This window comes from Saccostrea echinata, unplaced genomic scaffold, assembly GCF_033153115.1.
Source record: "Saccostrea echinata isolate AGI-Se365-2 ecotype Australia unplaced genomic scaffold, CSIRO_AGI_Sech_v1 ptg000028l, whole genome shotgun sequence".
Classification (NCBI taxonomy): Eukaryota; Metazoa; Mollusca; class Bivalvia; order Ostreida; family Ostreidae; genus Saccostrea; species Saccostrea echinata.
In genome coordinates, this window is record NW_026889777.1 from 14,005,394 (window position 1) to 14,021,291 (window position 15,898).

General features: G+C 34.2%; 1 protein-coding gene across 1 annotated transcript; it reads right to left on the reverse strand.

Moving 5' to 3' along the window:
- Nucleotides 1–478: 478 nt before the first annotated feature.
- LOC133193539 (uncharacterized) lies at nt 479–15,279 on the reverse strand (the record flags this gene model as incomplete). Its single annotated transcript, XM_061329502.1, has 7 exons — nt 479–592; nt 5,528–5,693; nt 8,830–8,932; nt 12,605–12,753; nt 13,026–13,300; nt 14,230–14,357; nt 15,210–15,279. Coding segments are annotated over 7 exons (1,005 nt in total), but the record flags the coding sequence as incomplete, so codon positions are not given.
- Nucleotides 15,280–15,898: the final 619 nt, after the last annotated feature.

The following is a 15,898-nucleotide window of genomic DNA, read 5'->3' on the forward strand; positions in this document are numbered from 1 at the left end:
GTAAAATTTGGCCTTACTTTAGTCCGGTGTAAAGATACGCTATTTAATGAAACGCAAAGCTTGGTGCTAGTACCGACTTTACGCCGGCGTAGCGCTACGACTGGGCGCACGATCTTTGATGAAACGGGCCTCTGATTACAAAATAAGGGCACTATATTTAAAAAAAAATTACATACAATACACATTTAAAGGAAGTATATATTTTTTATTATAATTTATTATATCTTTTCCTTTAACACTTTAGTAGACGACTTTGCAAAGTTCTTTGACGTGTTCATTTAGCTACAATAATCCATTTATGTCCTATAGTCTTCAATTCAGAATAAAATTGACACAAGTAAGAAGCATGAAAAGAACTGGCGTCAATAACAGTTTTCGCCCTCCTGAAAAGATAAAAGATTTTTATTGTAAACTGAAAATCAGACTGAAAAGGCTGTACTCCGAAAGTTTAAAATACTACGTTTAAATTCTTGAAACGTTATCTATAGCTAGTACCTGATGCAGGGCCGACTTGAACAGTGACAGAAACCTCGTGTGAATGTGCGCCATGGTCATCTACATCACGCAGAGATCTCTTTGACTTACATGTATTCTGAAAATGGAGAGTGATGCATCTCTGACCTATTTGATAATGTTTTCTTGTTTATTGAAGAGCTACCTACGAAATGGCCAAATAATAATTTCAGTTCTAAAATAACTAAAGGTGAAACTGAAAAAAAAAAACCAGGTTACAGAACACTTAGGAGTGCATCGGAATAGTCTAATATCATTGTGATAAGCTATGGTCAATTAGGAAACACAGTAGATCGTTACTTTTCTGGACAGCAACATTTAACTTCAAGTTGGCTAGACAATTTCAAGGTGGATATAATGTACTTGGAAAACACGCGGGTGATTGTACAAGGAAATTAATTAGGAATTTGGTATAGGAGTGATATCTTTACACATGTCTGCCTTATATCCAAAAATCGTGGTCAGCAATATGCGATAGTACAAGACTTATGTTTCACGTGTCCTTCATGCCTTTCTAATAGTATGTAGGACCCTGGCGTGCTATTATCCCCATCTTTAATCCATTGAATCCACTATAGATTAAACAGGTAACAGATTTCGCTTTTAAAGGTGATGTTAAATGTCATACTATAAACCTAAATGATACCTGTCGACAGGGTTGCTTACTTCTCCTAGGCAACTGATCCCAACTATGAAATTTCCAGGCGAATGTGTTTTATGCCTTGTTGACATATTTGTATTGTTCATGGATTTTTTGAGATGGATCACTGTTCGCTGTCTTCACCTTTTTAGCTCACCTGAGCTGAAAGCTCAAGTGAGCTTTTCTGATCACATTTTGTCCGGCGTCCGTCTGTCTGTCCGTCTGTCTGTCTGTCTGTCTGTCCGTCTGTCTGTCTGTAAACTTTTCACATTTTCGACTTCTTCTCAAGAACCACTGGGCCAATTTCTACCAAACTTGCCACAAAGTATCCTTGGGTAAAGGGGATTCAAGTTTGTTCAAATGAAGGGCCACGCCCTCTTTCAAGGGGAGATAATTAGGGTTTAGTGAAAAAATAATGGCATCATTTAAAAATCTTCTTCTCAAGAACCGTAGGGCCAGGAAAGATGAAACTCATGTGGAAGCATCCTCAGGTAGTGTAGATTCAAGTTTGTTCAAATCATGACCCCCGGGGGTAGGGCAGGGCCACAATGGAGGATCAAATTTTTACATAGAAATATATAGGAAAAATCTTTAAAAATCTTCTTGTCAAGAACAGCAAAGCCATGCTGAGTCATATTTATATGGAAGCATCCTCAGGTAGTGTAGATTCAAGTTTGTTCAAATCATGACCCCCGGGGGTAGGGCGGGGCCACAATGGAGGATCAAAGTTTTACATAGAAATATATAGGAAAAATCTTTAAAAATCTTCTTCTCAAGAACAGCAAAGCCATGATGAGCCATATTTATATGGAAGCATCCTCAGGTAGTGTAGATTCAAATTTGTTCAAACCATGACCCCTGGGAGTAGGGCAGGGCCACAATGGAGGATCAAAGTTTTACATAGAAATATATAGGAAAAATCTTTAAAAATCTTCTTCTCAAGAACAACAAAGTCATGATGAGTCATATTTATATGGAAGCATCCTCAGGTAGTGTAGATTCAAGTTTGTTCAAATCATGACCCCCGGGGGTAGGGCAGGGCCACAATGGAGGATCAAAGTTTTACATAGAAATATATAGGAAAAATCTTTAAAAAATCTTCTTCTCAAGAACAACAAAGTCATGATGAGTCATATTTATATGGAAGCATCCTCAGGTAGTGTAGATTCAAGTTTGTTCAAATCATGACCCCCGGGGGTAGGGCGGGGCCACAATGGAGGATCAAAGTTTTACATAGAAATATATAGGAAAAATCTTTAAAAATCTTCTTGTCAAGAACAGCAAAGCCATGATGAGTCATATTTATATGGAAGCATCCTCAGGTAGTGTAGATTCAAGTTTATTCAAATCATGACCCCCGGGGGTAGGGCGGGGCTGCAATGGACTATCAAAGTTGTACATAGAAATATATAGGAAAATCTTCTTCTCAGGAACAGCAAAGCCCAGATGGTATATATTTATATGGAAGCATCCACAGGTAGTGTAGATTCAAATTTATTCAAATTGTGACCCCCGGGGGTAGGGTGGGGCCACAATGAAGGATCAAAGTTTTACATAGAAATATATAGGAAAAATTTTAAAAATCTTCTTCTCAGGAACAGCAAAGCCCTGGTTGATGTATTATTATGTGGAAGCATCCTCAGGTAGTGTAGATTCTATTTTATTCAAATCATGGCCCCCATGGGTAGGATGGGGCCACAATGGAGGATCAAAGTTTTAAATAGAAATGTAAAGGAAAATATCTTCTGAAGAACTGCAAACCATGATTAGTCATTTTGATATGGAAACATGTAGAAAAAATATTTCTTCCCAAGAACAGGAAAGCTATGTTTAGTCATACTGATATGGAAGCATCCTCAGGTAGTGTAGATTCAAGTTCAAATGATGACCTCTGGGATAGGGAGGAGCCACAATGGGGGATCAAATTTTTACAAAGGAATATATGGGAATTTTTTTTAAAATCTTCTCAAGTACAACAAAGCCATTTGTTATATTGACATGGAAGCATCATCAGGTAGTTTAAAATTCAACCCCCCCCCCCTTCCCGGTAATCTTTTCAATACTGAACTGATTTGTGCTTTTGCCCAGCCAATGTGCTCAGGTGAGCGATGTGGCCCATGGGCCTCTTGTTTCATCATACTCATTTCTGTTTATTTAATTTTAGAATACGAGGGGTGATCAAAAAGTTCGCGAACTAATTGAATTACTCCCTTAAAAGAATTGAAATGAGGTTTCAGTGTTTATTAATATATTCGATCAGTGCATATTATCTATTCAAGATATATTACTAAAGTCAGGTACCCTTCACACAATTGCTCCGAAGAAAATAGTTCTATTCATGATCAGTAGATACAACATTACAACAAATGTTAAGAATAATGATGTATATTTAATACGTTAAAGAAAACAAAATTAACGTAAAAAGATTTTAAGAAAATCACTTTTCCCCAGAAAAGGAAATAAAAATTTTTCATATTCCTACGCTCTCTGCCTCCTCAGTCTTTTTCACGAAAATATATAGGTCATCCTTCGATTGATAGTGATAAATCTTTTCACCAATAATATAACTGTCATGATTATTGTTCGTTAATTGCCGTATATTTTCTTTTGAGTGAGAATGTTAATCATTAACTGTGTGTGTTTTTTCTTCTCTTTTTTAAAATAATGGAATGGTTATTATGGTTAAACACCTACAATCGTAACTTCTCGGCAAAGCAACGTGATTTGCCGAGCTCGTCGGATAGGATCTTCGCACGTGTGTAAACCTAGTCTATTTGATCTTGCAAGCACAGGTATGTGTACCGTTCGCTAGTGACGCTTAGATCATGTAGACTGGGTATCAGTATTTGCTACGGACATGAAGAAGAACTATACACCAGTTTCATAACAAGTGCAGGAGTTTTTACTCAAGCCCTAGACTGGGTTAGAGGGACTGAGTTATCTAAAACGATGCTAGGTCATTGATCTACTCAGTTTAAAAACACGAAAATATACTATTTTTGTAATTAAAAACATTTCTAGAAACAAAATGAAGTTTATCTTCAAAACGTCTCTATATTCAAAATCTATATAAAGTGTTAAATGTCGGATTTTATTCCAAGACGAAGGAATGTTCACAGCCCCAACCGATCTTGCGCTTTCCTTTGCGTTTAACAACGGCCGTCAATGCATCTCTAGACGAGTTCATTGATTACTCTTGTTGACCCATAAATATGTACATGCAGTTTCCTTAGTACATGCATATTTTATTCAACAAAAGATGTTGAAACTCAGTAGTCTAAATATTATGTCATTTTAGGATATTTATGGCCATTGTATAGTTGACTTTCTACAGCTTGAGTATCTCTGACGTTTTATCAGTAAATAGTTTTTTTTTTAATTAGAAATCATCTGAGCACAATGAAAATTCGAATAAATTAAAAGCCGAATATCTTGGATAAGGGGTAACCCATATCTATTCTTGTTATCTTTTAAAGTGGTCCTCTCCGATTTTAATGCACATCTGCCATTGTTCTGCCCATGCGCGAATCACGTGATCAAGGCGGCCTCGTGACATGCTCCGTAGCGGTCTGTTCACAGAAACTAAAAAATTTTCCGAGTCTTGTTTCTTACCATGCAAGTTAATTTTTATAATAAGAACAGTCCATCTGTTAGAAATTGCCAAATCTCGGCAATAGGATAGGTGGACAAGGATATCCCTTCCCTGAATTAACATGGTGACCATCACAACCCGAGTCCTCTGTATTAGGAGCGTCGTTTATCCAATGTGGATACAGTATGGGTGCCTTCTCTTTATCATATCTCATATGTTTAAAGTCTAAAGTAAACGATATTTTAGGGATTTAATAATTATATTATTGTTAAGAAATTCAACTATTTTTCCAATCGTAACTTGGCGATGTTTCATAACAAATTGCTCAACTACGGACACATCTTTCCCCCGACTTGCTTTCGCTGGGCAACAGAACAAACATTCTTTTTAACCATCTCCCTGCCTTCACTAAAATAATCAATCTAATTAATGATTGAACTTCTGTAAAGTCTATCGACTTCATAAACTTTGTACAAATTATCATATTCTACTGCAAAGGAATTTAAAAGATATAACGTTAAACTTTACAGCCGTTCGTTTCTCGAGTACGACTGAGTCAACCATTTTTTGTCACGTCACCTACATATTGACGTCATTTTCACTTTGTGACGTCACAAACAAGGAGAAAAACATTATTTAACATCTGTTATTTATGGAACATGTGTATGACTATACGTGTACCAAATTTCATGCTGATCTGAATTATGGTTTTGTAAATTTTGAGGTAGTTCGCGAACTTTTTGATCACCCCTCGTACATGTATGTATAATGATAAAATATACCAGATCACAATTGTATGAAGTCTTGCTGCATATTCTAACATTACAGACGAAGGACACGTAACCACTCCCACCTGCGAAATGGAAGGAATAGACAGGTGCTCTAACACTACTCTGGCCGTGACCCACAGAAGTAAACATCTCCATCAGATATGGTTCTAATATACATCTACAAAATATTTCATTTTTTGAGCTATATGTTTTATCGCGATTCCCCGTTCTATAATGGTAGGCCTTCGTTTTAGTTAAAGTACCAGTTCCACTTCATTGTTTCCTCAAATGTAGCACAATTTCTGCAGAGTTTGAATTGCCATGCTATCTTAGTTATTTGAAATAGGGCATGGGTCATTTAAAAGTTATACAATTACTAATTTTGAAGTTGTTATCAGTGTGATATACCTATATGATTTATGATAGCTGTAAAATGTCTTTTCACAAAAGCATCATTACATTTTAATTTTTCAGCCCCTCAAACAGGTATACCACAAAACAGCATTTTTATAAACATGATCAATACAAGCACTCTTCCTGAAAAGCTAAGGAAAAATAAAAGTTATATAAAACATTCACATATGGTGCTGATTACAAGTCATTCAAATTATTACCCCAGAAGAGGTAACTTTGTAACATTAGCTGGAGTCAAAGGCCTGTATAGGAATATATAACGTCTTTTTTTAAAAAGATGATATAGAATCCGATTTATGAATGAAATCCTTAAGCATGGAAACAAAAACCACAAAAGGTAAGAAAGAAGTCAAAACGATTAGGATAAATTACTTAACTTTATTAGATCCCTACTGGTGAAACCGGAGGGGACTATATGTATCCTCGTCGTCTGTCCTTCTGTCTGTCTGTCTGTCTGTCCATCTGTCTATCCCTCTTGGTTTTTCGCACCTTTTTCCAGAAATTTGCAGAAATTGAGCTAAGATATTGAGACACTGAGCTACTTTTTGGTGTATGAGTGAACCGTGATGAGTTACAAATCTAGTTTGCATTTCGTTCTGCTTAGGCCATCATTAAAAATATCTTTGTTTCCCCTAACCCGACCCAAAAATCTCAAGTTGGGTAAGTAGGTAGGTATTTTTTTTTTTCTGACAGCAGTTTTGAAAGTACATTCTGAAAAATTGAATAATATCTTTATAAATAAGAAAGAAGAACAGAAACCGAGTTTTAAACCGAATATCATACAAATGAAGCAACATGTATGGTAAATTAATTCACAAATATTTTTCATCTGAACTTGTGAAATATTTCAGGCCAGCGTAATTTTATTGAAATCGAATATTTACAAAAACACAAGATTCGCAAATATTCAACCATCGGACATCCGAGTGTATTTTTCAAACCTACTATCATCGTCGAGTACTTACACAGACAAAATGACAAAGGTCTCGCGTGGTGCAGTGATTCTAGTGTTTCGTTTTGGAGTGGCGACGTAATTCAGGAGCTTATTCTAAGTCACAGGTCTCGAAGAGGGACGTGGAGACTGGTCAGTCGAATAAGACCGTAAAAAACGCAGGTCCAGTGTCGCAGTATACATGTAGATTTTTGCACGAAAAAGATCCCTTATTGATGCTTAATGATCAATGGCCATAAGTGCCGAGTAAAAGTCTAAATTAGTAGCCTCCACCGGCCCAACAATTTTAAAGGTATTTTGAAGCAAAGAAACAACCTGTTTTCAAGGGCAAAACTAAAGAAAAATACACTGGACATATCAGGAAGCCGTACCATAAGCAAATTTTAAAGATTTCAACACTAATTGGAAAGAGTGTATAAACAATATTTAAATCAATCAAACCATATCTAAAATGATTCAAGTTTCATATATCTAATGTTAAAGTCACGAAGTTAATACCCCATAGATAAAAGGAATGACGAGACGACATCAGAATTATATTTATGAAGATGAAATAATCATACAAAGACATATTTACAACTCCTATGGTCCTATATAGTAAAAATAGGACTTTATGAACTATGAACTGTTTATTAGATCGAAACGAATGAATTGCAGTGAAATTTATTGATATGCATACACAAGATGGGTCACTCATCTGCTCATGAGGCAGAACTAACCCTCTGTGGCCACGTGTTGTGGGCACCAATTGAGAGTAAAACAAAAGCAACCGTTCTGATAAAAAACGAATTTTGATGAAATTTTATTTCATAAAGTTGATAAGCAATAAAAAAAAAATATTTAAACAATCTTATTGAAAAAAAACTTTTCAGTCGGCACGATTTAAGTGGGTCGGTCGCGTTAGGGGAAACAAAGGTATATTTTATTTTATATATTTAGATGATTTTTAACGGAATTACGGCCTTTTTAATTTTTAAGGATTTTGCAATAGAATGTGCAAGCGTTTGAGTAATTTCCTTTTGGTATTACAAATGGCAAGGTTGAACTGTGTAACCATGACTAATGGTATTTTTGAATTGCTGTAACCTTTCGTTTTAGGGCTTAAATAGCTTTTTTTAAGATCGAAAATAGTATGCTTTCATCAAGTATTAAAATATAACGAAGGCCGGATAGGCTCATTTTTGAAAAGATAAAAAAAAATATTTAACTCGTTATAACGAGATAATTATCACGTAATAACGATTTATTATCTCGTTATAACGATTAAGTATTTCGTTATAACGAGTTAGTATCTCGTTATAACGAGTTAGTATCTCGTTATAACGAGTTAGTCATTTCGTTATAACGAGATAATATCTCGCTATAACGAGTTAGTTATCTCGTTATAACGAGTTAATTATTTCGTCATAACGAGAAAACCAACTCGTTATAGCGAGATTACTAACTCGTTATAACGAGATACTAAATCGTTATAACGAGATAATTATCTCGTTATAACGAGTTACTAACTCGTAATAGCGAAATTACTAACTCATTATAACGAGATAATTAACTCGTTATAACGAGATACTAACTCATTATAACAAGATAACTATCTCGATATAACGAGTTAATTTTTTTCATCTTGTCGAAAATAAGCCTATCCGGCTTTCGTAAAATATAGTTATGGATGGTATGAAATTTTTTAATAATTGAAGAAATGAAAAAAAAATTACCAAAATTTAAAAAAAAATAATAAACAAGAATAAACTAATAAAACATGAATCTCATTAAAGTTGGACGCATTTCGTAGATCGTACAGCTGTAGATCACAATAGCATTAAAGGTGCGTTATGCAGTTGGGTATGGAAATCTTCATTTCTTTCATTTTTACCTCATTTATCTGTTTAAAATTATTTTTATTGTTTAAAAAACATTTTTTACTTCAAAAAATCAAAAATCAACTTACCCAGAATGGTGGATATTGAAAAGTTCAATTCTTTTATTAGAGTCCCAATAGTTATAGCCATCCTGGGCAGAACAGTTCTCTGGGCGAATAATATAGCGGGGATCTACAAATTTACAGATCTCACAAGTAACTTTCTGTTATTAAACAAAAATTGGATAGGTAAAGATTTTAAATAAAGTTTTACTCTTATTTTAAAATTAACACGTGTAAATTAATTTTTTATCTCTTTTGAAGTCATCATTTTGCAAGTTCTATGGTCGATACAATGACCTTATCAGCAAATAGCAAATACGATCTATCATTAGGTCAAATGCTGACTGACGTTTTTCAAACCAATTGTTAGGTCATTATATACACACTGAAATTTCAACGGATTCTCCTGTTTACCCGATCATGACAAGGAACCGGTCGACAGCGGATGCTCACTCCTCCATAGGACTTGATTCCACCTGTGACGGTACATATTGTCGTTTTGTACATATTGTCGTCGGCGACAATATGCACACTACACATATTGTCGTCCATCGGTACATACTGTCGCCGGCTGAAAAGTAACACATGCACATATTGTCGCTGGCGACATTATGTGCCTCACCCTTACTGTACATATTGTCGTCCCACAGGTATTTTTGCTTAAAGATTTCTTTTGTTGTTGTTGTTTTTTTTTTTTTTTGGTAGTTTTGTGAATGTAATTGGTGTGTATATCACACTGATATGTCTCGTATGTTATTTCATGCAGCGTGATTGTGACGGTACATTTTGTCGTCCTGTTCATATTGTCGCCGACGAAAATGTGTACGTACCCTCACTGCGCATATTGTCGTCCATCAGAACATATGTTTGTCACATGACAATGCACAGCAATACTCCATATAGATATGGCCAGAGAAACCAAAAACTTCAAAAATTGTCATATACACTTAATTTGATCGTCAAAATACGGCTGAAATATTGCCAAATCGGTGTTAAACAACAATAATCAATCAATCAATCCATATAAATATGACTAATCATTGCTTTGCTGTTTTTGAGAAAATGTTTTTAAAGAAATTTCCCATGTATTCCTATGTAAAGCTTTGATCGCCCATTATTGCCCAACCCTAGGCCCGATTTGAAGATACTTGAATCTGCGCTACCTGAGGATGCTTTCATATAAACATCACTAATCACGGGCCTTCTGTTGTTCTCAGTGGTGGATCCAAAAATTTCAGACCGAAAAGAGGGGGGGGGGCTTTCGGGCGGTTCAGAATTTTTTTGAGAAGCAAAAATAATTAAAAAGTCATTTGTAAACTGAGTTACTGTAGACGTTAAGTAAATTGTTTAATTATGAAATTTTACCTGTGGACTAAATTGAGAGTATATACGAATTACACAAACATAATTTACCAAAGCAGAAAAAAAAATCAAACCACAGGGCGGGGGGGGGGGGGGATGCGCCGTTGCTATATTTGTATGGTTTTTGAGAAGAATGTTAAAGATTTTCTGTATATATTCCTATGTAAAACTTTGGTCACCCATTGTGGCCCCAACCTATCCCTGGGGTCATGATTTGAACAAAATTTATTTTGTTTTTGTTTGTTTATTGTTATAATGTCCGTCTCGAGAATTTTTCATTCGTATGTAGACGTCACCACTTGCCGGTGGAGGGTTGCAAATTTAGACCTATACTTGGCATTTAGGGTCATTGAGCAGTGAGGGATCTTTTTCGTGCCAGCATTTCAAAATTGATCATACGCTATGTAACGAAGCTTTCACATTAAGTATTCTCTTCTGATCCAACACTTCTTGGGGGAAAAAATTGAAACAATTTTCTCTAAATATTCTTTGAAAAACTTTGATCACCTGTTGTAGCTACACCTTTTCCCAGAGGGACATGATCTGAATATAACTGAATCTACACTTCATAATGAAGCTTTCACATAAGTTTCATCATTTCTGACACAGTAGTTCTTGAGAAGATTTTTAAAAGATGTCACTAAATTTTCACTATTTTTTAACTACTTCCCTTGAAAGAGGGTATGGCCCTTCATTGGAACGAACTTGAATCCCCTTTACAAGTTTGGTTGAAATTGACCCAGTAGTTCTTGAGAGTAAGCTTGAAATTGGAAAAAGTTTACAGAAAGAGGGGAGGTCAGACAAAGTGTGATCAGAAAAGCTCACTTGAACTTCGAGTTCAGGTGATCTGAAAATGTCAACCCAAACACCAATTATTTCGGCACATGATTGTATATAAGAAAAACGCAAAAAATACTTTCCAAAAAATCATTACTTCTGAACAAAAAACTAATACATGTATTCAATGTCCAAGTATATATTACAAGAAAAAAAGAATAGGGTGATTTATCAGATATCTCAAGAATTACGGTACCTTGACATATCATAGTGATGTACATCAATCCTGGACACAATTTTTTTTATCAAAAAGTTTTCTCCCTACAGTATTGCGAGTAATGCTGTCTGTTTCCCTTCGTGTGTGTGTTTCTCAATCTCTCTTTCCTTTCTCATGTAAATATTCGTCAAAACAATATATCGACGACAATATATGCCGACCTTGACTGTACATATTGTCGCCGACGACAAAATGTGCTGGTGCTTGACTGTACATTTTGTCGTCCATTATGCAGGAGGAAAATAATGTTCGTCTCGAACATATTGTCGCCGGCGACAATATGTACTGATGGACAATAATATGTGTAGTGAGGATAGGTGCATATTGTCGCCGACGACAATATGTACAAAAAGACAATATGTACCGTCACACCCCCTTTTATGTTTTGAGGCCCGTGTTTGCTCTGCTCCCGATTGTTTTCTTTAAATGGACTCTGAGCTTGAATACTGTTCGTTATCTCTATATTTAATCTAAAGCATGTGCACAATAGATTAAAGGAAACACATTTTTCCCTCTCATTTTTATGCAGCAAAGAAATTAAAAAAGGATTTACGTATTTTTTTCCTATCCGAATGATATTCTTTAAAAACTATAGAATACCAACAATACTTTTAGTTGAAGTTCTAGATTTGTGACTTTCAGGACTCTGTAAGGCATCCACATTATACATGTAAAAACACCTCTGACATTCATTCTTAAATATGTAGTTGAACAAACAGCAACAATTTATTCAAAAAACACCAATTTCTATTTAACCCAACGCGTAACCTTTTGCAATGGATGTGGTGCATGTAAATAGAGGAGAAGTTTCTTTATAAAAAACAATATAGTTAAATATAGTTTACTATAGTATCAAAATTTTACTATAGTAAGCCAAAGTATTTTTACTAGGGATTTCAAATTGTTATATTTTATGTTCTCCTATTCAAACATGCACATTTTTTGATATATAAAATGGAATTGTTTGTATATGCACATATTATTTACAAATTGTAAATCAATGTGATCGAATATAAGAGATTTTAAGCTTTGAAATCTCAAAAATAGTTCAAAATTAAAGTTCTATAGTAAATCAAAGTATCAAAGCTTTTGCTTTAGCTAACTATAGTTAACGACAGTAAATGCTTTGTTAGGGCAGTCTTACTGGAGCATTGATTTGGTATTAGGAAAATTAAGAAATACCGGTAATTGTTCTCTGTCTTATAGACACTCTTAAAATTAAGAAATGCATACTTTTGGTATATATTTTCTTTTTAATATTAAGGCTATATTGAATTCTTGATTATAAAGGTAATTTTTTCTGGCGAATTGTTCTAATAAGATTAAATCTACATCCATTCTGAATTATCTTAAATCAGGAAAAATAAATATTTCATTTGTACTCACCATTAGAAGAAAGGAGAAGATACATCAGTTGTCCGGTATGTGTGTAGTAAATGTCGTTTCCACCACTGCTGGTTAAACGTAAACTCGGATAACTGTAGTAACCAGCTCTCAAATGTCTGTATGAAAGTGTAGGCGGAACGACACTTGGACTAAGGTGTGGAATGAATTTTATATATATATATATATATATGTGGATTTTATTTTACTCCTTTACCAAGGAAAAATATTTTATTATATAAATAAAAATAATGGGACAATCTCTAAAACTTAACAAAACCGAAAATAATACCAAATAACGAAGTATTGATTTGATAGACTAGGAAGTCATGTATATTTGCGAAGTTACCGTGTCTAAAAAAATTCTCAGAAGGAGGGAGGGGGGGGGGGTCACCAACCATTTGTCAGGTGCCTTTGATCTTACTTGGATATTTCTTGTATCCCAGCAGACACTCTATACAATTTTCCGTTGGTATGTATACCGTCACAGATCAAACGGAACTCATGGTGATCTTTTCCTCCCACAATCCCGCCGTGTGTCCCATGTGATACAGCAATGTCAACCTCACCGAAATAATCAGAAGTGCTAGACTGGTACCAATAATTCTGGGTAGTACTGTAGTACCATGGGTATGAGGCTGAAGTTTGGTACCAATTGTGAGTAGGGTATCCATGATTATATCCCCAGTAGTCGTAGGTCTACAAATATTGACTTTTTCAATCAACCGATTATATTAAAATTAGACCCTATAATTAAAAAATAAATCCATGAACCTTATTATACAAAAGTTCTATTATGATATTGTGAGAAATATACTTTGATGAGTTATTCATTGCAAAATTTGTAAGAATTAGACAAACTTTCATATTTGCCGTATTTTTTTTTTTTTAATTTTGTAAAATAAAATGAGAATTTATATATTTTAGACCCATGAAAACACTTCGAATCGTGCAAAAGTAAGCAAACAATAGCTACATTTCTTTCAAATCCCAATCTACATATAGATAAGCACAACATATCTCTTTTCTACGTGATAAGATACTAAGAATGAACGAAACAAATGAAAAACTGACAATTAGCTTTTCATTTTGAAAGATCCCGTCATAACAATGATGACGACATGTTATTCTGCCTAAAACATTTATATATAACCCAGAAGTGTTTTAAAATTTACTTTACAATACCCCCTTCACTTGAAAAGGGGAGGATACATGTATATAGTGATGGGAGTATCTGTCCTTCCCTACGTCCGTGACAAAGGCACTTGTTTTGATAATAAATTTTTAACCCATAGTATAATAATTATGCTATAAGACAAGGTAAAAAATTTATTATCGAAACAAGTGCCTGTGGTCCGTGACACTAGGAGGTACCCACCTCTTATCCGCAACTCCTCCTATATATACCACTGAATAAAATTTAATAAAACTTTCACAGAATCTTTATAAGATAGTGCCATATTGCACCTTCTATTTTTCGTTTCGATCGGATAGATATTTATGGTTCTCCTTAGCAAAACATGAACTTTACCATTATACTCCTATGAGACTGGGGTATCATTTTGTGAGCTCAGTGTTCAAAGTATCTCTAGTTTCAACTAAATAGTATCTCGTCTCAGAATAATTACCTTGCACATAGAAGGAATGTTATACACCCCTGGAGAAGTCAGATAAACTGTACAGCCTGTACTTATAACGGTGACAGTGTAGCCATCCGGAACACCTCTGACGTCTATACTTCCATCGGAGGAACAATCTCAGGAAAAAGAAAATATGATCCATACTCATAAAATACCAATACACAAGATGAGAAATTTATTTTTGAAATGTTTGTGAACTTAGAAGCATATTATATATGTTAAAGACTTAAAGGCAGTAGTTTTATATATATGTGTACCAGTCATTATTATCACAAACAAATAATTCAGCAATACAATCTATCACTAAGTCAGATGCTGACTGACGTATTTCATACTCATTGTTAGGCCATTATTTACACACTGAATTATCGACGGATTTTTACGTTATTTCCCGATCATGACAAGGTGCACACAGCAGGTGAGACCGGTCGGCAGGATGCTCACTCCTCCATGGCACCTGATCCCACCTTTGATGTCTTAAAGGCCCGTATGATTTGTATTGTTTGAATGGAATTTTGAGCTTAAACACTGTTCGTTATCTTCATATATTTCATAACTATTTTTGAATAGATGACGTACATGTGTTTTGAAAGTACATGTAGGTGGTACTGTTTAAGGGCATTACATGTAAGTTAAGCCATATTTATGCTTTTGATATAATAATGAAATCAAGAACTTAAGATAAACAGATAATCACTGAGTACTTAATTTCTAAAATTACATGTATTAAAACCACTGATAGCGTTCCAAACGAAGAAGAAATAATTGAAAAAATTACACACATTGGAATATAATAAGTAAATCAACCATATAGAAAACATTATCCTGACTTCTACCATTGATCTGTTTTCTGATATTTTTTTTTTTTTTTTTTTTTTTACATTTTACAGCATTTGGAAACTTAAATAATGGTGATGAAACTCTCAATTACAAATAAAATTCTTAGCCACTGTATTAAGTATTCTTACCATAACTCAATAGACTTCTTAATTGTTCTGTATTGTATTGAACTGCAAGACTTTGTTGGAGAAAAATCTGTCAAAAATAAGCCAAGGTAAAAACTCTCTACTGCATATACTATTCTTATTAAGGAGGTTGGATCCTGACATCAAAAGTAATGAGAATTTTTAATCAAATATATTTTTAGAATTTATACACATAGCTTAATTAAAAATCAAAACAAAAAATTGGGGTCAATGCGCTTCTTTTGGCGCTACAGAGCATTTAGTTTGACCTTTTTGCACTCTAAAAACGTCTTACACATAAATCATTTTTTAAAGTTTTTCCTCCGATATTTTTTATTCAAATAAGTTAAGGGAACAAACACAGTTTTATTTCATCTTGAATAGACCCATTAAAATTTTTGACAATGAAATTTTTTTTTAATTACTCCGCACATTCAATTATTTGACCTTTTTGCACTCAAAAAATTTCATTTTGCTAGCATTACAAATTTAACAAGCAAAAAACTCATTTAAAAGTAATGACATTTTACTGAATTTAAGAAGAATGGTTAAAAGTATCGTGTATATTCAGAAAAGAAAGTTAAAAGTGGGGGTCTGTTATGTGAATTTTTAGATATTACTAAAATAGTGCTAACATTGAGCTTAAATTAGGGCTTTTTTTTCTTGATTTTCATAATATATTTGATTTATTT